The following is a 25,861-nucleotide window of genomic DNA, read 5'->3' as shown; positions in this document are numbered from 1 at the left end:
CAGCGATATATTGGTCTGTGAAGGACTCATCCTTCACTAAGCAGGTGACAGCATGTCATTCAGCTACTTTCTGTTCCTGCAGGCACACATTCCAGGAGAAAACCCCAAGGGTAATTCTCTCTAGAAAATCACCCTTTCAAGACTTTACCTGCAAGGAATACTAGCCCCAGTTGCCATAAGCAAACATACTTACCTTCCTGAACATGTCTGAAATCTGATACAATGAATACAGTCGTGGTATGTGTGCAATCTTGTCCAGATTTGACACAGTGTGTGTGGGGGGAAATTGCCATCATCTTCATAAAAGCAAAAGGAAATTATTAAGAAAACAAGCTTAATTTCTGGAACTGAAGGATGAGATGTTAAGCAGGAAACAGAAACAAGTTCTGAAAAGCCTGTCTGAACATAAAAATAATGGGAGAACATAGGGAATTCAAGAAATAGTAAGCCTACCCCATCTTCTGTCTTTGATAAATGAAAAAGCTGGGGATCTGAGGAAAGAAGAAAGTAACTACAGCTGTTAATTCTAATACATCTTTTCTTGCGTTTTCTTCTTGGCTGCTGTATCCATTCAAAAACCCTCATTTTTCAATATAAAGGCATTTTCTCTTTGTCCTCCCAAGAATATGCTATGTAAACTTTTTGTTTGTGACAAGAGAACAATGTAAGAGTACTCATGAAAAACTTGAGGGGAGTTGCCCCGGGATGTGTTTTGGTATTTCTTTAGAGGTAATACCTTTGATCTTTATTTCAGATTGACATTGGCTATGTTTATGACGAGCCTGGTAAGTAACAGTTACTTCAGAGCTTTTTTCCTAGCTTGAAACTTGAAGTTGAAACATTTCATTACATTTCTAAAGTAAAAGAAGACATTTAATAGAAAGTTATTTGAGATTGCTGCTTTAAATATTAACTTTTAAAAATCCAACAATGTATAACTCCTTTCAGTGGTTTCAGGATGAAGTACAAGCACATAAAATTTGGATATTAGTTTTGGTATCAAAGACCTAAAATATGAGAAATAATGCAAAAATATTTGATAATTATGTCCCAGAATTAGTATATCAAAACATTTTAACACCACTAGATTTCTTGTTTTGAATGGTACTATTGAGACCTGTCTAGGACAGAATAAATTTTAAAAATAATTAGTTTAAGGATAAAGCATGCTTTTGGAACAGTTGATTTTATGATTTCTGCCATTTTGTAATGTATATTACTGGGGGTGGGTGGTGGTGTTTGTTTTACTTTAGGCCATGCAGTCATGAGAAAATGGCTTCTACTGAGTGATCCTGAAGATACAAATTCAGGAGCTAAAGGCTATATGAAAGTAAGCATGTTTGTCCTGGGAACTGGAGATGAGCCACCAGTAAGTTTCATTTAAATGTTTTTCTTCCCCTCTACACCCCACAGATATTCATGTCCCCTCGTCATTTTTTCAATACTGTGTAATTCACTCTGCGAGCAATATTTAAAAGTAAGACAAGATTTACAAGTTGTTTCAAGGGCATTCAGTGCTAAGTAGCTAAGTCAAAGCTTATTTTGTCATCCTGTCCAATTAAGCAGCTCTGGGTGTGTTAATCTACCATTTGTAGATACTTCTTCGCATCCTGGAAGAAATAGAGATGTGTTAGCCTGATGTTGCATGCAAAAGCTAGTATGTAATTCTCCTTAGCATGGCTAATCAGGCTGAGAAACATATCGATACCAGTTCCAGGACTAAGTCAGAAATGTCTCCCTACTACGTAATGTAGAACAGCCCATAGAGAAACCTGAGTACCAGAAACCGCCAAATACTAGGTGAAAATCAGACCCATCAATAACTACAAGTTAGGCACAAATAATTTGATGCATATGAAAGCAGTAGGTAGTTTTAACAATCCAATCCTTAACTGTCTGCTGTTCTGTCAAGGTAATAAAAGGCCTTCTTTTCTGTGTGACGTTTTTCTTACTTGACCATTGTCTGTAGTTTAAGTTCTGCTGTTCCTCCTGCCTGAGATTTTTGCATACTGCTACTCCTTAGTTAAATATAATATGGTCCCCAGAACCATGGAAGATCTCCTTCTTGTTCCATATTAACTCTTCCTTTCTGCTATCCTCATGATTCTTGAAATCACAAGGATACGTCTAGTTATTTGTGGTGAAATCTTTTATTTCCCATTTATTTTTAGAGGAGGAATCAGTAAATTCTGGTAAATTATATCAGAGTTGTATGTATTTCCTAATTGCAGTAAGCTGCCTTACCATAATATTAATCTTGAGATAAGTATGACAATTGTATGAAGTTGATGTTGTACAAGTACCAAAATCATCATCATCATCTGATGATGATGATTTTAAAAGTGTGATTATAATGGGCTTCTGCAATTGAGTACTTTAGAGATAAAAATGTAAGTAAAATGGTTTAGGTACAATTAATTTTTGTGGCTTGATAATTTGATTAAATTTCATTCTTTATAATGCAACTGACAGCAGTATTCTATCTGAAGAGTATTGTGGGCACCAGTTTAACTAATCACCTTAATTCTGTATGTTACTCTGTCTTATATACCAGATACTGTGTACCACTGTAACTCCCAACAGGTTGAAAAAAGGGAAAGAGATAATGAAAGCGATGATGTGGAGAGCAATCTGTTATTACCTGCTGGAATTGCACTTCGATGGGTCACTTTCCTTCTCAAAATCTACAGAGCTGAGGACATTCCGCAAAGTATGTAGCTTCTTACTATTTGTCCATTGATGTATTTGATCACCATTAGAAATATTTGTTAGCTGTTCGGAAACATTCCTTGAACATAAAACATTCCTGAGTGTTTTACATTGTTACTTGAGCCAATAATTATGTGATGGTTTAGGTAGCCCGTTTCAAGTCTTTTGGTAATGCTCAGTTAAGTCTACTTAATTCTTGTAATGGATAATCTGATGTGTTATCCATTAGATTAGTAATGTTCATCTGTTGCTGAGTAGACCACACAGCTTCTGCTAGTGGGAAAGGGTCATCTTTATTAGCCCTTCTCCAATCACATAAGTTACATGCAAGTAACTAACATTCCAGTACAGCTGATCTGCAGATAAGCTGGATGTTCTGTGCATGTCTACCTCAAGAATACAGTGCATGTGTCAACTTCCTGTTGGATCCCAATCCCTGCCCACTTTCGAGAGGTTATCAAACAGCTGGTTGCCTGCGGCCCTCTTTTCCAAGGCCATTTAAATCCTAGTAGATAAGTAGTAATGCTGATGGCCCCCTGCACCTTCCTCTTCCCAGCAATCCGTTAATTCTTCTTCGTAGGTGCTCATAGCTGCAGCTATTTTGCAATGAGTGGAAGGCCACAGGACTGCTGAAATCAGTCAGCCGCTGCTGTGATGGCCAAGGCAGTCTGTATTGCCAGCAGCCTGCTCCTGAGTGGCCAGAGGAAACAAATAACTAGGGACTGTCCGTATCCCAGAAAGCTGCATGCAGTTTGTGGGCTGTAAGTTGAGCACTATAAGCTTAAATACACAACCTTGGAGGCTTGGGGAGCTTGTAAGCAGTTTGACTTTAACTTGTTTAGTGAAACTTTACTTGTGCCAACACTCTATTGCTGAGAAAAAGGCTATTTCTCTCATTATATTCCATATTCATTCATTATATTCCATAAGCGTTTTCTGATAGAATATGTTGGCTTTTTGTCCCTTCTTAGCATAATTTCTCATTTATATCTGTGACAACAAATGGCAATGTCTACAGGTACATGGATAATGTTTTTCAAATACAGCCATGCCTCTAAATTCAGGAGCCATCAGCACTCCTTATGATGTTTTAGAAATTTATATTCTTGAAATTGCTCCTCAGCCTAAATTCTCCAATTTTACTAGCAACACTGATCAGAATTTTGTTTATCAGATTAAGACTTTACACTACCTAGATCGGTAAGCTGGTTGATTTCGGTGGGGTTGCTGTGGGCAATTTATTATTTAGGCTGAATAAATAAATTAAATAATACTAAAAAAGCATAAACCTTAATTTATTCTTTGACACGTCTCCAGTGGATGATGCTTTTGCACAGACTGTCAAGGAAATATTTGGAGGAGAAGCAGACAAGAAAAACCTGGTAGATCCGTTTGTAGAAGTTTCTTTTGCTGGGAAAAAGGTAATTTAGTAAATATCTGAATCTTTGCATTCTAATCATAGTCCTGAGAACAGATTTCATATGCCAATATAAATTCTTACGTTTACTGAAATTATGGAAATAAAAAAGCATTAGTCCTAAAGTTCACTTCATAAAATGAGGACAAAATACAAAGTACAGTAGAATGGGTGTAAAGCTGATGACTAATAAAAAGGAATGTATGACTAAATGCTGGGAACTGATGCATGCCAGATGGCTTGCCTACTGATTGTTCCTGATTGCTTTTTGTAACTGATGGTACAGATCTTTCTAGACAGGTTAACACCATTTGTAAATTTTTTTACTAATGTGTTCCTTAGAATACCAAATCTGAGCTGAAGCACAATTGCACAACTTATATATTCATTGCTCACCAATCTTTTTTCTTTTTTTTTTTTTTAAGAAGAAAAATGTCAGTCCTTTATTATAGTCAGGTTACCACGTGCAGTAATGTAGAGTATCTTCAGTAGGCATGCCTAGCAAATAATATAGGTTCTCCCATAGAATATATTCTTCACCTAACCTCAAATCTGCATAAACCAAGCTGGAATCAAGTAATTCCTTTGTTTTGTTTGTCTGCTGTGATAAAAGAGATCAGTACTACTGTGAAAGCACATTAAAATGTGGTTAGTGGAAATAACAAGCTTTTTCCTGTAGGGTATCTCCAGTCTCAGGTTTAAACACTGTTTCAAAATTTTCTTTTTCCTCCAGTAGTCATTGATGTTGCATATGCAGATCGGTTTAGCAGTGTTTACCAATTGAAAACTAATGGCTTGTTGCAGCATAAACCACTCAGGATTCATCATTAACTACTACCCCTCATCTTACCAAACAGAATATGGTTTATCCCAAATCATAGCTAGTATATGCTTTTTTGTCTGTTTTATCTTTGATGTACTGTATAGTCAATTTCATTTTTTGCAGGTTTGCACAAATATAATTGAGAAAAATGCTAATCCAGAGTGGAACCAAATTATTTACCTTCAAATCAAGGTCAGGTTTTTTTTTTTTCTTTTTTTCTGTAGAAAACAGCTGTCCTTCTGGAACTCAAGGCATTAAGATTACAGAGATGAAATAAGTAATGGGTTATTTTATTTTAATTGCTTCTTTTTTCAGTTTCCCTCAATGTGTGAGAAAATAAAACTTGCAGTTGTTGACTGGTGAGTTATGACTTTTAATCAAAGTACTAGACAAGGTAAATTATATTAAGTGAAGAAAAGCCTGGTTCTGTAGATGTCAGGTATTTTTACAGTCTATGAGAGAATTCAAACAAGTGTTTAAGTAGGTTCCTTTATGGGTTCTTTACAAGAGGCCTGATTACTGTAACATGGGAGTGTTGTTAATTTTGTGCAGTGAGCACTGCACGCTATCGCTATTTTGGTGTAAAAGTCAGGTGACTTCTTAATGATACAACCCACTTTTGTAACCATTTTGTAACCCATTACCATCTCTTTCAGTAATATTAAAACATTCCAGGAGATTTAAAATGTGCGTACACTGTCTTGGAGTGCATTTAGTCACTGGTAACTTGCTTCTGTGTAGGATGACCAGCATTATATTTAAATAAAATCTTTCTTTTTTTTCTTCTTGTAGGGATCGCCTTACAAAAAATGATGTAGTAGGAACAACATATTTAAGTCTCTCAAAAATTGCTTCTTCTGGAGGAGAAGTTGAAGGTAACTGATTGAGCAGTATGTAACTTACTAACTTCTCTTGTGTTACGAGGCATAGCAAAGATCGGTGTTCTAAGAACCTATATTTTCCTATAGTTCCTCAATTCTGTGGCAACAAGATTATCTGTTTCTGGAGTTTTGAAAACAATGCTCCTAGAAGAGATACTGTGGGACTTTTCAAAGTAAAGTATTAAAATTTTAATGTTTAAACCACATCATCATGGAAATATCAGTAACTAATTAAAAATTAAGTTCTCTTATACAAAGTTAATGAATTAATTAAATTTTTGAGTACTTTCCCAACTTCAGAAAACTGTGAAAAAAACAATCTATCATAAGTAAGATATGCAAATTTACTAAGATACTTAATTAGACATTTAATTTTAAAACTATCTGAAGTCACTGTTTCAGAATCACTACGTTGGGTACTACTAGACAGGACTTCTTTTGCCACCTTATGAACAGACGTGTCTTATGAACAGGCATGTCTCTTCTTTCTCTGGGAAGAGAACCTAAAAGCTGGGGAATGTTCCTGAGTAGTTAGCCTACAGGAATGATCAAGAACCACCTGCTCATTTCCTGGATACTACCAGGTTGCTTTCAGATGCTGGGGGGAATTGGATCAGTCTCAGCTCTGATCAGTAGCTAACTAGAAATGGGCACTTCATCTACTAGAAATGGGCACTTCATCTCATTGCATAAGTGCTCCAAATTACTACTTAGTAACCCTTATTTTAGTAGCTTCAACAAATGAAGATTTTAATTGCAAAGCCTTGATTGCAGACAATTAACTTACGTGCTTCAATCACTATAGGTGACTAGATATGTAATTTCATAAAAACTAAAACCCAAAAATTATTAACTGCAAGGAAACAAATTTAGTTAGGGGGTATCAAGTTTGTAACATCTTGTCTCTATTGAACAATACCTTTTTGATAAAACTCTTCTTTACAATATTATAAGAAACATTTTTTGTGCCAAGATTTGGGGAAATATTTTTAAAAATCCTGTTACATTTATGTTCTAATACAATATTTTGATTATTGATTATTTCTTTGTGATCTATATCTATAATCTCCTCTTCTTTTTATAGCAAGATCTTTCATACAGTTGAGCCAGCTCCATGACAAGGATTCTGTGTTAATTTGCTAGAAAAAGTCTTATCTTTTTAATGAACATAGTATGGCATATTAGTTGTCCATACAGAATTGTAAAGTTCATGGTTAAGTAGGCTTAACATTTATTTATCTATCTGTCTACACTAGGCTGAAGGACACTGACTCAAAACCATTTCTACCACTGCCACAATAAGAATTGGATCAATGGGCTGAAGCCAATAATATGAGCTTCAACAAGGCCAAGTGCCGGGTCCTGCACTTGGGCCACAACAACCCCATCTAGCACTGCAGGACTGGGGAGGAGTGGCTGGAAAGCTGCCTGGCAAAAAAGAACCTGGGAGTGTTGATTGATAGCCGGCTGAACATGAGCCAGGAGTGTGCCCAGGTGGCCAAGGCCAACAGCATCCAGGCCTGCATCAGGAATAGTGTAGCGAGCAGGGCTAGAGAAGTGATTGTCCCACTGTGCTTGGCACTGGTGAGGCCGCACCTTGAATACTGTGTTCAGTTTTGGGCGCCGCAGTATAAGAAGGACATTGAGGTGCTGGAGAGGGTCCAGAGAAAGGCAACAAAGCTGGTGAAGGGTCTTGAGAATAAGTCTTATGAGGAGTGGCTGTGGGACTTGGGGTTGTTTAGTCTGAAGAAAAGGAGGCTGAGGGGAAACTTTATTGCTCTCTACAACTACCTGAAAGGAGGTTGTACAGAGGTGAGCGTTGGTCTCCTCTCACAAGTTACAACCAATAGGACAAGAGGAAATGGTGTCAAGTTGCGCCAGGGGAGGTTTAGGTTAGACATCAGGAAAAACTTCTTCAGTGACTGGAACAGGCTGCCAAGGGAAGTGGTTGAATCGCCATCTTCAGGTGTATTTAAAAGCCATCTAGATACGGTGCTCAGGGACATGGTTTAGAAGTGGGCCTGGTGGAGTTAGGTAACAGTTGGACTTGATGATCTTAAAGATCTTTTCCAGCCATAACGATTCTATGATTCTATGAATCTAAATTACTATTTTTTTCTGTTGTGTTTATGAAACCTATGTGATATGTACTTGTCTGAGACCAGACCGGTTGTCTTTAAGTTGGTAGCTATGTCAGGAGTTTAAAAACAAGATTAGTGGCTCCAATCCTGTAGTGACTTGAGCCAAGTATTTATCTTATCAGATGGAACTGTATTTTCAGTCACATAACTTCAAGCTTATAACCCAGTCCTCTTAGAAGTGCTGCTGTTGAAGTAAGACTTTGCAAACATGCTTTTTGTATAGCCCACACACAATGAGAGGCAAAAGAAAGGGTTATGGAAAAAGGCAATGGGAAATCAAAGACAGAAGGGCTGGGCTGTTTGGGAAAGTTCAGCTCTGGAGAGGTCACTTGTACTGCCCACATAAGTATGTAACTTGAACTGCTGCTGAGTCACAGCTCATTTATACTTCAAATCCAGGCACTTAGTAACAGAAGATCTTATTTGAATTCTCTCTCTACTGAGGTACTGGCATTGGAATAGCCATTTCCACATAAAATCACAGATTATTTACCCATGAGGTTAATGCCATGCCTGAAGCCTGTTCTGGCTTCTAAAGGATTGGGAAACTGAACTAGTCTATGGTCTTCAGTAAACGAAGATATCCTAATGGGCCCTGAAATGTAGTGGTTTTCTTAAATGTTCTTAAGATTTTTAAATAATTTTAAAGATAAATTTTTACTTTGTGGGGAAGAGAACTATACAAAGCTGAAAAGGAAGCATCAAAACAATCTATCTTGTCAGCTACGTGCTTTTTAATTTTTTCTTTGGAATTTGTAGAGGAAGAGTAATACCTTCCTATTTTAATCACAAAGAAAAATTCTAGCCCACATGAACTTTATTTTTTCTCAGGCCTTCAACTATATTTTAAAAGCAGACTGCTTTATGATGTATTTGTTTTTAAAATGCTATTGTCACTTGTCATGTAACTTCTTCTCTTTTCATAATATAGAATTTTCATCTTCAGGGACAGGGGCTTCATCATATGAAGGTTTATATCTTCATCTGTTACTGATTTTGCTTTCCATTGCCCAAACTGAGAAGTATTGCCTAAGAAAATCTATCATCTTAAAAAATATTTTTTAATAATTACTTGCCTAAAAGACTTCATCTTCATGATTAAAGAGTATCAAACATAACTGTATAAAACAGTTTTGGCACTGGAACTGGTTTGCAACTATTTCTGTTTGGCTGGTGCTTCAAGCTGTGTTTTAGAGTTTAGCATGCAGTTGCTTCAATTATAAAGCGCTTAGTCTAACGATGGCTTGCAATTTTTAACTTAGCTATGAGACCGCAACTGCACTTGAAGCTGCAGAGCCCTGCAGAAGTAAATAACTGCCTAAAATAATCAGTGGCTGTTTTGCTTATGCTTATAAAAATGCATATATAAATAAAGTCTGAAAAATGAAATCTGATTCTGTTAAAACCTGGAGAGATGGCTTTTTACATAACTGTCTGGGCTGACATTCAGTTTTGAAGGACTTTGTGATAAATACATATAGTGAGAAATAAATACAGTTGGACTGCAGTTGAAAGGTAACAAACATTCATCCACACTAATACTTCATTTACTCTTTCTTTCTTAACGTAATATCAAGTTAAAGGCTGAAATAATTTTTCAGAATCGCTTTCTGTAAGTTCATCAGCCTTCTAATCATAAACAATTGAATTTTAAATGTAAATAAAGACAAAAAAATATTTTAATGCTAAGTTTGTAAAAGGGTTTTGGGGTTTGTTTCTTTCTTTCTTTCTTTTATTTTTAAATTTATATTCTATTTAATTTATTAGCATCAGTAAATAGTGAATGTATTAATTCACCACAGATCTGTACCTTAAATCTAGTCATATGGAGTTCTGATGTGAACAGTTCAGTGTTAGAATTTTAAAAAAATTGGACAGTATTCCAACAAGAGTCTGAATTCTTTTTCATTCAAATTTTTATCTGTTTCCGATTCAGATGTAAGGATGTGAAAGTATCCAAATGCAAAATAGAGAAGTGCAAATCTTTATTTTATATTTTGCAGATTTTATATGACTTTGTGTTGATAGGAAATTACATCAAGACATCCCATTCATTTTTATTATCCATTTGTGTCACTCAGTAGTTGCATTGGCAAAGTCATACAAGGTGTAACCCTTTATTTTCACTTTCTTATCTCAGCCATCCTTGCCTGTGATAAATGCATCCTTTGTGCTGCAGATCACCTGTTGCAAGGTTTAGAATCCTATTCTCATCTCTTCTTATACCAGGATCATTTGTTCAGAGACAAAAGCTAGGATACAAGGAGGAGAAGAATATAGACCCTTTCTTGTTCACTCAAAACTATGCAGTGTTTTTCTGCATGTGTGTTGCTTACCTTGTTCTAATTCTCTTTGCACTACTTACCAAATTTATCAATCAGTAGCCTTGGCATGTGTTTGATTGTTACTGAAAGAAGAACTACCTACCTTAAGTATAGATTTTTACTGGCTCCAAAAAGAGCTTTTTAGAATCTCATTCATCTAATAAATCTGCAAGGCATGAATGCAAACTCAAAAGGTAACAGTAATAATAGAACTAAGGCTTCCATATATATTTTTCTTCTAAGAAACAGAACACAGTTCAAAAATACAAAGTTATGACAGTAAGCATTAGCACTGGAAATACCTTTTCAAGTTCTTAGTTATCTTAAATATCTGAAAATAAACAATAGCTTTGGTGTGCGGTTTCCTAACTTAGCTATTAAAACTGACAAGATCTAATTCCATATTAATTTATTTATTTTTTTTTTTAGCTAGATTAAGACATTGGGAATTTTTAATTTGGTAGTCGTGGAATCAGAATAGTATACAAATTAGAGTTTATTGTCATCAGAATTAACTGAGAATTAACTGAGTTTGCAGACTTTTGGTCTTGTATGAATTTCAGCTTACTGAAAAGGGAGTTTGTGAGAAATAATGCACTGTAGTAGGAGTTACGATTCTAGTTTGCAGTAGTCTGGTTTTTACCCTGAAATATAACCACAGAAAAATTATACTAAAAATTAGAACAGTAGGATTAACTATGCTAAACAGTAGGGGTTTTTCTGCTATGATGTGCATCATTTTTGTAGCTGTTTAGCTATAACAATGGCCTATGCATTTAAATGATTGCACGTTGTTTTACTCGGTTTCATTTATTTCTAGAAAATATGTTTTCTCTTAACATCAGGATGTATTACTCTTTCACATAAATGAAAACCTGATATTTGGATTGGGGCAGAAGTTCTGTTTATTCTGTGGGGTTTTTACTGCATGAAGTAGTATCTAGTAAGTATTGTACAATGAAGAAGGAGGTTAGGAACAAGTACAGTCACTGGCATAATTACTTTAAATTCATATAGTATACCCAGAGAGTAAAGTGTCCTTACTTTACTAATAACTAATACCTAACTAATATCTAACATTTGTTCTACTGGGTTTGGTAGTAATGTTAATTGTTTTTCCGGCTCTGAATGATAATTAACAAAAATACAATGGTAATGTTTTCTGTTAGTAAACAGTGGAGAAACTGAAGTTGGCTTTTTACCAACATTTGGGCCTTGTTACCTAAACTTTTATGGAAGCCCAAGAGAATACACTGGATTCCCAGACCCATATGATGAATTAAACTTTGGAAAGGTGAGTTTCTTTATTCATTGTTATTAATAAAAGGATTAACCCCAATTACTTTTAATCAATGAATGAATTCATTTTGATATTTTTTTTGTTTCATATTACACTCCCTTTGGTGTTTCTTTTTGAATATTTTATATTTGTGATCAATAAGGAAGTACGATAGTAGTTTTGATTCTTACCTGTTTTCGTTTGAAAGTTGTTTTTGTAGGAACAGCTGTGTTTTTGATGATTTTCACTATTTGCATCTCTACATGCATTTGTATTTTATATCCTTGTTTTCGTAAATATTTTTTTCACTTCTAGCATTAATTAAAGCCAACTGCTTTATTTCATTTGTTCAAATACATACATCCAAGCCTCTGCAGAATTTTTGGGAACACTTCAGTGAAGCCAGAATTGCATACAGCTACAGAATGCGTATGCTACTTTAGAAGAAATATGTAAATTGGATTCAATGTGTGATTGTGTTACAGGGAGAAGGAGTTGCTTATAGAGGGAGAATTCTGGTTGAACTATCTACAATACTTGAAAGCAAACCTGTTAATAAAAAGTTAGAGATGATTCCTAATGATGACTTACTGGTTGTTGAGGTAAATCCTTGTTTTATTGTCAGTGTTCGTAATGGAGATGTGCCTTGGCTGGTTATTTTTCGAGAATGATCTAACTTACTGAAATTGAAATAATTGAGTTGAATCTCAGAATTATGAGATGTGGTTATTGATGGTGTTGCTACAAAAATGTCATACCCTCGTAGCATGAAATGTTAATTTGAAACATTTTTATAATCTCAAATACAGTCGTTTACTATACACGCATTATATTTTTTTGGTTGCTTCTCAGAAACTAGTAAAAATATTAAAATCATTATTTCCATTATTGTAAGAAATTGCTATTGTTTTCTATAACTGTGGATCCTGTTTTACAAATATTGAAATACATCTAAAAAGGTTCTTCTTGTAGAAATACCAGCGCAGGCGAAAGTTCTGCTTGGCTGCTGTGTTTCATTCTGCTACCATGCTGCAAGACACTGGTGAGCCTATCCAGTTTGAAGTTAGCATTGGTAACTATGGCAACAAGTTTGATACCACCTGTAAACCTTTGGCATCAACAACTCAGTACAGTCGTGCTGTTTTTGATGGTAAGGATGCTGCTGGTATGGGATAAAATCATGTAAAATACTCTTTTTGAGGTGCTATTTTATAGCTTTGGAATGACAGCCCTAACTGCACTAAAAACTTATAGGAAATGTGACAGAAAGAACGTGTAGCTCTTTACAGCCTTTGAGATGAAGTTACATTTATGGAATACATGCTGCAAAGCCTACTGAGGTTATTAAAGAAATTTTCACAGAATTCAGTAAAAACTTTTGACCATGTACTAGATGCACGCAGGAAAATTGGCAAGAAAAAAAATCACATTATTTTACAGATATCTTAAAAACTAGGGATTAAATAGGGAAAATACCCGTTGAACATTCTGATTTAGAATAAACTAAAAACTTGTTTTTAAACCAGGTGTTAAGCAGCCTAGAACAAAACAACCTAGCTAGAACACAGGAAAATAGATTTTGGCTGTAACTTTTTTTTATTAACTGCAAACAGTAGTTCTTTTTTTCTGTGTATTAAATGAAGCATTCAGGTTTACTCTGGAAAATAATTATTTGAATATTTTATTTCGGAGATACACTTATATTAATGTGCTATCTACATCAGTAAGTTATGTGAAAGAATAATGAATATGTTAACAGATAATTTATTGAAAACATGCACTGAATTTTGAAGCAATTTGAAGTAAAAGTTTACCATCCAGCAGACTGAAAAACACAAATCCAGTGGCTGAAAAATACAAGTCCTCTGATAAGTTTGGACAAACTTATGTGTTCTTAATGAAATGTAGTACATAAGTGAAATAAATATAGCAACTTGTGCAGTGTACAGTATGTATTCCTGCCATTAATTCTAACTCTAACATACAAATGTTTTGTGCCAGGTAATTATTATTACTACTTGCCATGGGCAAACACAAAGCCAGTTGTAACGCTGACTTCCTTTTGGGAGGACATAAGTCATAGATTGGACCCTGTGAATGTAATCCTAAACATGGCTGAAAGACTGGTAAGACACCTGAAGATCTTTCTTTTGCTGATACACTTTTCATTTTTACTTTTTTTGATTTAGAGGTATATTCAAAAAGTGCCATTTTGAGCAAATTATGGAACAGTTTTCTGACACTTTTCCCTCCTTTTTTCCTATTTAAAATTAAACATAGCTCAGTGTAACAAATGGCACTGCTAATCATAGGACTGTATTCTGGCAAGGCCCAACACACTCCTGCTTGAATCTGACACTGTAGAGAGGTTGGTGCTGGTCTCTTCTCACAGGTAATTACTGACAGAACAAGAGGGAATGGCTTCAAGCTCCAACAGGGTAGGTTTAGACTGAACATTAGGAAAGAATTTTTCACAGAAAGGATGGTCGGGCATTGGGATAGACTGCCCAGGGAGGTGGTTGAGTGACCATCCCTGGATGTGTTTAAGAGACGTTTAGATGTGGTTTTGGGGGATATGCTGTAGGGGAGAACTTTGTAGAGTAGGGTAGATGTTTGGACTCGATGATCCCAAGGGTCTCTTCCATCCTAGGCAATTCTGTGATTCTATGATTCTATGAATTCACACAGGAAGGAAGCATCCTCGGTGTTGGTTAGGGGCATGTTAAGTCTTAGAGTTGTTATTTGCTTTGGAAGTTAGGTGCAGTATCATTTATTGTTAAATACAGTGAGAAAGAACATAGGAATAGTCCTGTTAAATATGAATCAAGTTTGAACATCTAAGTCTTTTTTTAATTAGGCTTTATACATACAAATAAATAAGAATAAAGTCTTGAAACTCATACTGACCATGAATCACAATGGAAGTTTATAAGTGCAAATCCTTTTCTTTTAAATTCCTCAGCAATCCAACTTAGCCACCTTAAAATCAGGAATGCAGGCTAAAATTTCTGAAAACCGATTAGCTGAGATGTGGTTGAAGCTGATTGATGAGCTTGCAGAAGATATAAGGTAAAAGTACCTTTTTTATCTCTTACGTTATCATTCTAGGCCTGCTCAGAATCTTAGCTATCACCTGTACTAAATCAGAAAACAAATTCTAAGGACTATAAAACTGATTAACCCTATGAACTGACTTGAGAACTGGAATTCCAAAAGTCTCTGAAAATAGTAAAACAGCCTGGATATTGCCAATGAAGTCATCCATCTAGATTTGTAATTCTTCTTTATCTTAGACACTGATGGTAATAAAACAGCATCTCTTGAAAAAATCTAAGGCAGAACTGCTCTGAAAATGTGAAATTGTGGATCTCTGCTGCCTTTCTACCATCTTGCCTTCTTTAGAATTCCTCATGTGCCTTTTGTTTACCTGTGTTTCAATGTTGTTTCTGAAACTGAAAAGGGAAGAAATTCCATGATTTACTGGTAGGTCCAAAATAAAAAAAATAAAAGCTATTTACAGCTTAAGGGACATAAAGATGATACTTTTGAATAAGCCTTTAGTCAACATGTCTGTAATTATGTGTTCAGAGAAGGCAATAAGAGTCAGCGCCTAGGGTTTTGAAGGAGAACAAATTCCAAATAGAGAGGAAGGAATTGTATGAGAAAGCAACATTAATGGAAGGAGACATTGAGGTGGGGAGAGACGATTTAAAAACATTAAACATGTGGGTGATGAAACAGCACAGGAGAGGGAAAGGGAGAATGAGAGAATAATTATTATCCGTTAGAGGAAATAACAGAGAACATGAAATGAGAGAACAAATTCATCATGCTGTAGAGCCAATATAAAAGTGAACAGAGGAAAAAGCAAACAGTGTAGATCAGTATATATAGCAAAGAATTTTATGATAGAAAGCTTATGTCAAAATATAAACTAGTAACTTCAAAGAATACCTGCTGTGACCTGGAAGAAAATAGAGAGAAAGAACCAACATACTTTCGGAAAGCAAAATGTGAAGGGCAAACTGTTGTCACATGGATACATCTAGTGAGTGGTGTAGGAATTTCAGGTTTTATATCAGTTATGTCAGCACATCCTCCGGACACACATCTGCGCTGTTATTAATTCAGTCCATTATTTTATAAAATACCTTATTACTTAATAATTATGGAGCAATAGCACCTAGGGATATCAACCAAATGAGCTTCCTGTTGTTCATAGGATACAATGCTCTTTACGATTTTTTTCAGCAAACTCGTGAAAACTGTGTCAAAGACATAATTTCTTGTGTTGAATTCATAGAACAATTTTCCTTGCCATGCTAAAGTTTAGATTAATTAGGAGTTTGAGAGAGTTTTCAGTGCACTGTTTAAACCTAAAATTAGGTGACTTTCTGGAGTTCTGATCTGGTACATTTGATTCGTGTGTAAGTACTTGCACGCAGGGCAGGCAGCACTTGCATTCAGATTAGTAGAACTAACTGTAGTGGAAGGCACAATAGCCAGTATCCAGGTTTTGCAGAATCAAAGCCCTTAGAAGTCCATGGCGTGGCATTAAAAATAGATCAGAGAAGAGTTAGTCTTTTCAAACTTGGCAGAGTCTTTGGAAACACTTTTTTAAAGTATCATATTAAGCATAGGTATATAGTCATTGGTCTTTGAAAAGCTGCCTTTTCCTCAAACTTCCACCAACGCTAAAAAGCATATTTTTCCTGGGCTCTACTGTGATGCCATAGGATTTCTTGGTTCCATTGAATAGTTACTCTGCCCTCTGGTGACTCAGAAGTTGTGTGTCATGGACTTCTTCTGGAGTACTTGGAGGTTTTCATGTCAGAAGGTTAGATAACTCTAGTCACAGACACGCAAGCTGTATTTGCTTATTGAGATTCTGAGAATTTACAGTTTCCAGTGAAGGAAAGGAACCTAATCTTCATCTGAAAGCACGGATTTATTCTTTGAGATGTACGTTCTGAGACAATAATTTTCTAGTTCGAATATACAGGAAAAAGGATTTTGCTTGGTTTGGTTAGCAGTAATTACATTAAAGCATATGCCTCGAGCTATTCTACATTGGTGCTTTTTATGTAAGCACAGCATTTCCCTTGCTTACTGTAAACACTTTGTCAGGTGGAAATCTCTGCATAAATAGATGCTATAGCACTGTTCAGGTGGTTTTCGATCACAGGAAATAATGGCACTCCATCTGTTGCTCCTGTATGCATGTCCATATTTAGTGTGTGGCTAAATAAAATCCACTTATATTATTAACCATAAGAAATATTCTCTTTTCAGTAAACCATTTCCCCTCATAGAAGGCAAATCTAATATTACAGTCCTTGACACTCAGATAGAAAAACTGCGCCTCAAGTCTCTCAAACAGATTGGAGAAGCAGCAGCAAGGATGAGAAATGAAGCTACTGATGTGAAAGCCACTCTGACAGAAATTGAGGATTGGTTGGATAAATTACTGCAACTGAGTGAAGAGGTTAGTACTCCACAATACCAGTGATTCAGTTATTTTAGAAACAGCTGTCTAACACAAACTGGTGTAACGTTCACTGCTGATCAAGCAATATCCATTCTCCTTAGAATAGTAATTTTAGATGCTGTGAAAGTAAATGTGTTCCCCCCCCCGTAATTAAGATTTACTTAAATATAATGTTCTAGTTTATTAGTTGTCTTCACTGAGAACGTGTGTTGGGAAATAAGCACCATGATTTGTAGAACAGACTTTATTCTGCTTAAAGTGACAGTATTTTGTCCTTTCCTTTCTTCCAGAATTGCAAGTCACATTGCTGGTTCAGGGACTGCAGGATATATGTTGCACTTCTGCAGCTTGTTAGTCATAGTAATCAACTTCTAGCAGAGTTAAACCTGTTTGTTTCTGTGGGGTTTTTTAAATTTTCAACAACATCTTTCGGTTCTCTTGTAATTGGTTTTAATAAAATTGTAGAACTTTTTTTTCTTTGTCACTTCTGCTTTGAAATGTTACTGATTTTTTTTTTTTTTTTTTTTTTTTTAAAGAGCAGTTAATTTGGCAGACTTGTAGCTAGCATAAAGGTGTGCACAAAACTGAAAAAAAAGATAGGCTGTTTCTCTCTTCTGCTAAAAGTCTTATGATAATATATGCTTAATGTGGAAGCATTACAAGCACGTAAATATACAGCAGGACAATCCAAAGCATTAGCATTTGGGATCAGTCACTACAGTCAGCGTAAAGAAACTGAGACGCAAAACATCTCTAGGAAAAATTGAAAAAGATATAGGAACTGTTTTTTAATGAAACTTACTTGCTTTCCAACAACCTCAATGGTATTTTTAATGATTGTTTCAGAACTATATATTGTGTTACTTGCAAAGTAAAACAATTTCCTCTATTTATCATAAACTCATGTTAATTATTGATTCTAAGTAATAAACCCTTTGACATAAATCCTAATTTATGTTTCTGTTGTCTGAGCATTAGATTAGTTTAACATTCTATTAATTATCATTTTTACCTTTCTTTTCCCCACAAATAATCCACAGCCACAAAACAGTATGCCTGATATAATCATATGGATGATCCGAGGGGAGAAAAGACTGGCTTACGCTCGTGTTCCTGCACACCAAGTACTGTATTCCACAACGAGCCCTGAATCCTCTGGCAAATATTGTGGAAAGACCCAATCAATCTTCTTAAAGGTACTTTTTTTTTTTTTTTTTTTTCCCCCTTAAAGAATAATTAACTTTAACTCCCTAAACTGTGATGCCTTCTGACATGAGCACGAAACATGCAAACAAATTATGAACAATGAGGTGTCAAAACACAGGACAGATTGAAAGCCAGCTATTTATAGCTTCTTCAAAATATCACAGAAATTGTAATGTAAAGTTCATCATAAGCCAGTTAGAACCAGCATCAGCCCCTAACTCTGAGGCTTTTCTGAAAGAGCTCAAAATTGTGATAGGACTTCTAAAGTGTTATAGGGGTAGGTGTGAATAGATACTTTCAGAGGGAATAACTAGTGTAAGTTAGAGAAGTTCCAAAAACCTATTCAAAGTTTTGGATGGTTTTGTGCAAGTAATTTAGAGCATGTCTACACCCAGATGTTCCCTAGTATGTCTCTCTGTCTTGAGTCTTACTCTTGGATGGGAATGACTTTCTCCATTTAAGTTTATATTCTCTTTAACTGGAATAAACTTAACCAGAAAAAAGGTAATCTGTCTGTAAAACAACAGCATTTACAGAGTTTGTCAGTGTACTAGTACTTATATTAATGCTTCAATGCAGACAAGTCTATATCTTCATGTTTTTATGCACACCCCCTCATCATGCATGTTATGATGCATTGTTTCTACATTTAATGAACCATTCTGACTAACCTCGGCGTTTCCAGAGTGTCCTGATGAGAAACACTAAAATCAACATTAAAGTTTTAAGTTCTTGTCATAATTAAAAACTCATTGCTGGATGAAACTTCGGAGAGAATATACAGAACAGGGATGATACTGCTGTTACTGTGTTTGGTTTTTACGTGCCTAGGCAGGTGCCATTTAATGAATGTTTCCTTCCTGAACTATCTATTACTGGCTTTTGAGGAAATGCGGTATAGGAAGAGATAAATAAATCATGTATTATTACTCATATCTCTATGTTCTTCTGTATATTTTACTGACAGCTACAATACCGGCATAACATAACAAGAATAACTTTTTTTGTTCATGTGCCAGTACCCACAGGACAAGACGAAAGATGTCAAAATGCCTGTGGAGTTGCGAATTAACATTTGGCTTGGGCTCAGTGCAGTTGAAAAGAAGTTTAATAGCTTTGCAGAGGGAACGTTCAGTGTTTTTGCAGAAATGGTATGTCTGTCATTGCTTTCTTACTTTAAACTTAGACGTGAGTGTTAGGAATTCAGTGAAACTGGAGCTCTGCTGATTATTTTTTTTTTGCATGCCAGGCAGAAAGTAGTAGTATTTATTATACTGAAACAAGTAGACCCCATTCAAGACAATTAATGATCAAGTCCATTATGTCTACCAGATGAACTTCAGCAGACCACATTCTGAACTGGTTAATCAGGTAAAAATCTGGTTAACTCCGGTGATTTCAAAGAAAGACATTTATTTTAGATTTTTATCAGTGTAATTAAGATTGGGATCTAGATCATTATGTTTTGGCATGTGAATAACCCTTTTATTTTAATTGCTTCTTCACTTTTACAAATGATACTTGGATACAAGTGGTTTTGCTTAATAATGGTTCCTTTGTAGCAGTAGAAAATTTACTGTTACAGGAAGAACTGATCAAAACCAGTAGTTTTTGTTGACAAAAGGTTCTAATATGATAACACTTCAATGGTAACAAATTTGGAATAAAAATGCTTGAAATAGTCCCACGGCATATAATAGAGATTTTGAATGATAATGGTAAGTGGCAGGTGTCTTTTATATGTCACATCATCTAATGGTGCATATAATCCAATAATCAGCATAATAGCTAATGAAACAAGACATCTTTACAGAGGTTTGTGTCACCATTGCACCTATGCTTAAATATTTAGTAGTGCTGTAGTAAGTCACCTAAAATAGTCAATGGATTTTCAAAGCCATTATTTAAGTATGGAGTTTAAGAGGCTATTGAATATCTCATTTTTTGCTCTTAATACAGCAATCTAACAATTTTACAGGAATAAGAACAGAAAAATCAAGGCCATCAAATAATCTGATTAGCTTAAAGGGAAATATACTACATAAACTGGGCTGACATCAGAATCATGTCCCTGGTAGCTTCCATGATGAGACTAGAATTCAGTTTTACATGTTATGAAAGAAGAGATTATAAATAGGATATTTGCGATGGAAAAGAATGAGAGGATCATGCATTTAGGGAACAGAAGAAACTTGTTTGAATAACATAATGGAATTCTATTTAATAAAGCTTTAATTTGGAGGAAGTTTAACTGTAATTGTAGAGAGGCATTAAATTGAGAAGATGATAGTTTAGCAGTGGAATCGCTGTTTACCAGGCAGCATAGAAGAAAATGAATGCAAGAAATTAATGACAATATTGTAGAGTAATGTGGGAAGGGAGAATTTAATTTCAGAGTAGGGAAACATATAGTAGAATGTTTCAGTTAGAACAGTTGCATAAATTTATTTTTTTTTTTTCTTCCCCCCATCCTAAAAGCTTTTTATTATTCCTAAAGTACTGATTTTTTCTTTCTTCTCAAACAGTATGAAAATCAGGCTCTTCTTTTTGGAAAGTGGGGTACCTCAGGCCTTGTTGGTCGCCACAAGTTTTCCGATGTCACAGGAAAAATCAAACTGAAAAGAGAGTACTTTCTACCCCCAAAGGGCTGGGAGTGGGAAGGAGAATGGATGGTTGATCCTGAAAGAAGGTCAGATTTTTTTAATTTTATGCAGCCAGGAATAAAGGAGTTTAATCTCAGGTTGTAGAGTAAAAGCTCTTCTCTATTTTCTTGGCTGAGAAAGAAATTTTAAGATGAACTTTCTAGGACTTGCATCTACTTTTATTGAAAACAATCTGCATAGCTTTATTTGACCGGCAGATGGCATTTTAGAACATAATTCAGTGCTTTCTGAATCACAGTTAATCACAAGTAGGAATCAAGGCTATTTTGTCTGATTTTAATGTTCTCTTTATTTCTTTTACTTGCAAGTTAGACAAATATTAACCAACTGATGACTTGCATTGTCAAGTAATTGTCTTTTTCCAAGAGAAAATGTTGAAAGCAGATCCTGAATAACACAGCGGTTAAAACACTCTTGCTAGTCACTCATTCTTATGAGTAATGTTCCTCCTATTGCTTACTATTACTGGAGTTGCTTCAGTTTTAGGAAGACATTCTAAGGAAGTAAGTAACCCTCATATAGATGAGGGATATACTGTACTCTATTAATAAACAGAACTTCACAAAAAATGGACAATCCAGAATTCCAGCACGTGTGCACATTCTGTACGTTGGTTTAGTATTATATTTGCTTTGGACTTGCAGTTTGTTGACTGAAGCTGATGCTGGTCATACTGAGTTTACTGATGAAGTATATGAAAATGAGAGTCGCTATCCTGGAGGAGAATGGAAAGCAGCTGAAGAAGGTTACACAGATGTGGTGAGACATATTTTTCACTGGATAAGTCAAGGTTTAAGAGGAAGGCTTCTAGGATTTGCTACACAATGTATTTCATCTATTAATGCACAGAACTTTTGTGTTTTCCCTACATAAAAGAATGGAGAAAAAGCTCCACCACCACGTGAGTTCACATGTCCTCTTGGATGGATGTGGGAAGATGATGCTTGGAAATCCGATTTAAATCGAGCAGTGGATGAGCACGGTAGGATTCACTCATTATCTGCTGATTATAAGGACAATGTATCATAGTCTACAGTGAAGGAGGATGCGTGTCAAGACTGTGGCAATGTCCTGAGCACAACAGTGGCTGCCCTATGGAAAAACGTCAGGAAATATTTGGATAGCAGTTGGTTAAGGAATCAGATAAAATGACATTGAGAAAGTGTTCACTTCTACATCTGTTTCTATTTCCATTTTAATCACTGTTCCATCAAACTCACTGTTCTCATTGAGCCTTTCTTGGATCAAAAGGGACCGTGTATGTAATAAATGCATTTATAATTGCCTACTAGAGAGAGAATCACGTAATCTGGAAGCTGTACCTTGGTCTTAACTGCAGCAGCAGATGACAATTTTGAGCCAAAAGCTTTGACAAATTAAAAAAAAAAAAAAAAGAAGGCTAATGCAAACAACAATTTACTAACATTTTATAACCTGGCAACTGAATTATAAAACGTAGACCCAAAATACAGTAATAGGTTTACCAATTCTTAAAGTTTTATGTTCAGAGTTCAAATAGTTGGTGTTCCTTTAAAAGCCAAGCTTCTAGAGTTGCAAGAGTACATGGGACATTCCACTCTTAACTTAATTTTAAGTTTTCCCTGTGGAAGAGTATGAAAATGTGATATCAATACACCTAACATTTGAAAAAAACAGGAATGCAAAGAAAAGAACTTGAAATGTATTATATATGTTTTAATGTTGAGATTTTTTTTGTCATATATATCATATAACATAACATCGTCATAATATGTCATCAATTGCCCCCTAGCTATTGGGCATTTAGGGTGACTAAAGCTTCGTCCTCTGTAGGTACAATAACTTATATTTCCCATGCTTTTCTTCTTTGTGTCTTGCTTGTGTTTCTGGAAATATACCAACTATAATCAATTCTGATTTAGGATGGGAGTATGGAATTACTATTCCTCCAGACAGTAAACCAAAGTCATGGGTTGCTGCAGAGAAAATGTACCATACACACCGACGACGAAGGCTGGTGCGGAAGCGTAAGAGGGATCCAGCTCAAACAATAACAGCAGGAAGGGTAAGCAGAAGAGAGATGCAGTCAGAGACTTGCACATTGTAACAGATTGAGTTTCTTTTTTGTTTTTTAAATCCACATAAGATTACTCATTTCCTGAATAAAGGAAAAATTTAATACCAAGCAAAAAAATCTAGAACAATCTTGTATGTTTTCATTATATTCCTTTGCTTTGTATGTTTGTAAATTGATATTTCCGGCTTTGGTTTATGAGGCGATTATTATGCCTGCCAGAGCAGGTGCCAGTTTTTTTCATTATATTCATACAACACTGTGGATAACAAGGATTTATGTCTTCCAGGGAATGTCATCATACGAAGATCAAGAAGGATGGGAATACGCTTCTTTGATTGGCTGGAAATTTCACTGGAAACAACGCAGTTCTGATACTTTCCGCCGAAGACGATGGAGACGAAAAATGGCTCCCTCAGAGACACATGGTGCAGCAGCTATCTTTAAACTTGAAGGTGCTTTGGTAAGGGACAGATTATCAAAAAGGTCTTTAAAAATTCAATCTGTTAATTTACAGTAAATAAACAATTAAGTAGGTCGGTTATTTTAGTCCCTGAATTGTTAGATATGTAACTGAGAAACTAATACAGTTTATATTGTTTAAATGGTTCAAAGTCTGAAAGGGGCCATTAAAGTTGGAGTAGAGACTCTTGCATAACATGCTTATTATTTTTCAAATTCTCTTTATTATTACATTACGTAAGGTTTAGAGCAAAAGGCCAAATTACTAGATGAGCCTTCTGTAAGTAAAGTGAAAAGATAGCTCAAGCTTTTTTATGCACATAATTTAGATGTATTAACATCAGGACAAGAAACAACAGGCACTGAAATAGCTGCCCCTGATAAATATTTGCGTGTATACACAACCAAACACAAGAAAGGACAGCAAAGTATTGGGGACGGCAAAATGTCATGTCGCAAATAGATCATCAAAATGTAATTCTTCCTTAAATTTTCAGGTTAACACAGCTTCATAGATAAGCTCTATTTACCAAAATACAAATTGGAGCAAATAATGTGAGAAGGCTACTTGTTTCTCTAAAATCATGATTCTCAGTCTGCTTGCATAGCATTAACAAAAGTTTGCTTTTTTTCTTGGTTTGTTTCTCTTTTTTGCACCAAATGTTGACCCATGATTCATTGATAGCATTTTCTTCCTCCATTTCATTTGGTTCCCTAGAGTTTAAAAATTCCTGTTTCAGTTTCTCTTTTGACTATACTTCTTGGGATATTGCCAGGATAAAACCGTAGAGCAGTTCTCTGTAACAGTACAGTGTGGAAGACCTACAACCTCTCCTTCAGTAAGAGCTAATGGGTAGCTAGCTAGTGTATCTCCAGAAATACGACATTCTGGAAAGTAAGATGAGATGACTGGATCCGATTTCTGCACAGCTTCAATGGCAGCAAAAAATGACCATCAGACATGAGTAAACATCTTTTAAAGTACATTTAGTCAGAAAAGTAAATTTCTCCTTGTCCTGGAGAAGAGACCGAAACCCGTATATTCCCCCACATAGTCCACTTTTATCAGGTTCCTTCTATGTTTGTAAATATGCAGTAACTTTTTTTTCTATATATAACTTCAGGGAGCAGACACTAGTGTCGATGACGGAGAAGGGAAGAGTTCAGACAAAACCAAGGAGTCAGCTACAAAGGTGTTTGGTGCCAATACACCACTTGTTTCCTGCTACTTTGACAGTAGGTTCTTTAACAATTCCTGTCTTATAAATCATGTCTGTTTCTCCCTGGTCTCAAATAGAACTGACATTCTTTGTGTTTTACATCTAGGTTTATACACCTTCTGTTATAATTACCATTCAATCCTTGATTGGGCCCTACTTAGGCTAATAAAAGAAAAATTACAGTTAGTCATTTTGATACTTCAGTCCACTGTCAAGCAGACATTTTTAAAACCTGTATGGAACAGGAATTCTAAAGCTAATTATTGCAGCACCTGAATTTTAGGCTGTCTTAAGTGATGCAGTTTTAGCATTGGGGTCCGTCCATAACAATGCAAGGAGATAGGCCAGCAGAGATGTACGCACAGTTAATTTTTTGCTGGTTTAGCTCACTTAAACAGCTCAATGCAGGGTCAGACTTATGCCTGACCCAGAGGAAGCAATAGGACCATGTAGTTGAGCTGACAACGTGAATGAAACTATAACTTTGCCAACCTAGGCTGGCTTTAAATGCCTTGGAATCACTGTAATGGGATTCACAAAAGCAGGGACACTGAGATGGAAGCCACTAGTGTTAGTTAATAGGAATAGAGGCCAATCCTATCCACTCCTAAGACTCCTTTTTGAGGGTCTTTGACTGGAACACTTGTCTTTATTTGGACTCCAGAACTTGATGTCCTGGCTGGGAATGGGTGCCTAAATCTTCAATCTTGTCTTTCAGAAGAAGATTATTGCTGCTGCTTTTAAATAATGACCACAATAGGATGAAAGTGGCCGGAGTTCAGAGGTTTCTGTTCATTGAGGCTATGAGTGACTCAGATTTTTCCAAGGGCTGAAAGGGTTAGAGCTGACATCTTCTAAAGAAAAGCTGTAGTAACTTCCCCCATGCTGTCTTGGGTTTGGGCCTTTCTCACATCTTCCTTTTAAGCTTATTCCACCTTGCCAGCAATGATTCTTTTTTTTTTTTTTAATCTTAACCAAAGAGACAGAGTTGCAATTGGAGTAATTTTCTAGATTTAATAGCTAAAAATGTGAAACTCCCAGGTCCCTGCAAGTGCTGTAGTTAATACTTAAATTAAGCACAGGAATACCCACTTCTTGATTCTTTTTGGAGGAGCTAGATTATCACACCGTTTCAAACAGAAATTTTTGAATAGAAGGATTTTTAGATGATCATATGGTAAAAAAAGTCCAAATA

The 25,861-nt window shown here is 35.6% G+C and overlaps 1 protein-coding gene across 1 annotated transcript in view; it reads left to right on the top strand.

The window, feature by feature from the left end:
• The window catches only part of MYOF (myoferlin), a 71,151-nt gene that overhangs the window by 24,462 nt on the left and 20,828 nt on the right, over positions 1 to 25,861 (top strand). Inside the window, exons 10-31 of the mRNA XM_082486618.1 lie at positions 755 to 785; positions 1,254 to 1,369; positions 2,584 to 2,710; positions 4,027 to 4,130; positions 5,073 to 5,141; positions 5,265 to 5,308; positions 5,742 to 5,824; positions 8,903 to 8,941; positions 11,465 to 11,589; positions 12,060 to 12,176; positions 12,547 to 12,724; positions 13,576 to 13,700; positions 14,537 to 14,643; positions 16,867 to 17,059; positions 18,103 to 18,258; positions 19,288 to 19,419; positions 20,794 to 20,957; positions 21,576 to 21,690; positions 21,808 to 21,913; positions 22,833 to 22,975; positions 23,274 to 23,447; positions 24,571 to 24,682. Of these exons, the coding sequence (XP_082342744.1) occupies positions 755 to 785; positions 1,254 to 1,369; positions 2,584 to 2,710; positions 4,027 to 4,130; positions 5,073 to 5,141; positions 5,265 to 5,308; positions 5,742 to 5,824; positions 8,903 to 8,941; positions 11,465 to 11,589; positions 12,060 to 12,176; positions 12,547 to 12,724; positions 13,576 to 13,700; positions 14,537 to 14,643; positions 16,867 to 17,059; positions 18,103 to 18,258; positions 19,288 to 19,419; positions 20,794 to 20,957; positions 21,576 to 21,690; positions 21,808 to 21,913; positions 22,833 to 22,975; positions 23,274 to 23,447; positions 24,571 to 24,682 (2,560 nt within the window). The remainder of the gene's footprint in view (positions 1 to 754; positions 786 to 1,253; positions 1,370 to 2,583; positions 2,711 to 4,026; positions 4,131 to 5,072; positions 5,142 to 5,264; positions 5,309 to 5,741; positions 5,825 to 8,902; positions 8,942 to 11,464; positions 11,590 to 12,059; positions 12,177 to 12,546; positions 12,725 to 13,575; positions 13,701 to 14,536; positions 14,644 to 16,866; positions 17,060 to 18,102; positions 18,259 to 19,287; positions 19,420 to 20,793; positions 20,958 to 21,575; positions 21,691 to 21,807; positions 21,914 to 22,832; positions 22,976 to 23,273; positions 23,448 to 24,570; positions 24,683 to 25,861) is intronic.

The sequence above is a fragment of the Vanellus vanellus genome, assembly GCF_965231255.1.
Source record: "Vanellus vanellus genome assembly, chromosome: 7".
Lineage (NCBI taxonomy): Eukaryota > Metazoa > Chordata > Aves > Charadriiformes > Charadriidae > Vanellus > Vanellus vanellus.
This window is presented reverse-complemented; position numbering and strand designations above follow the sequence as displayed.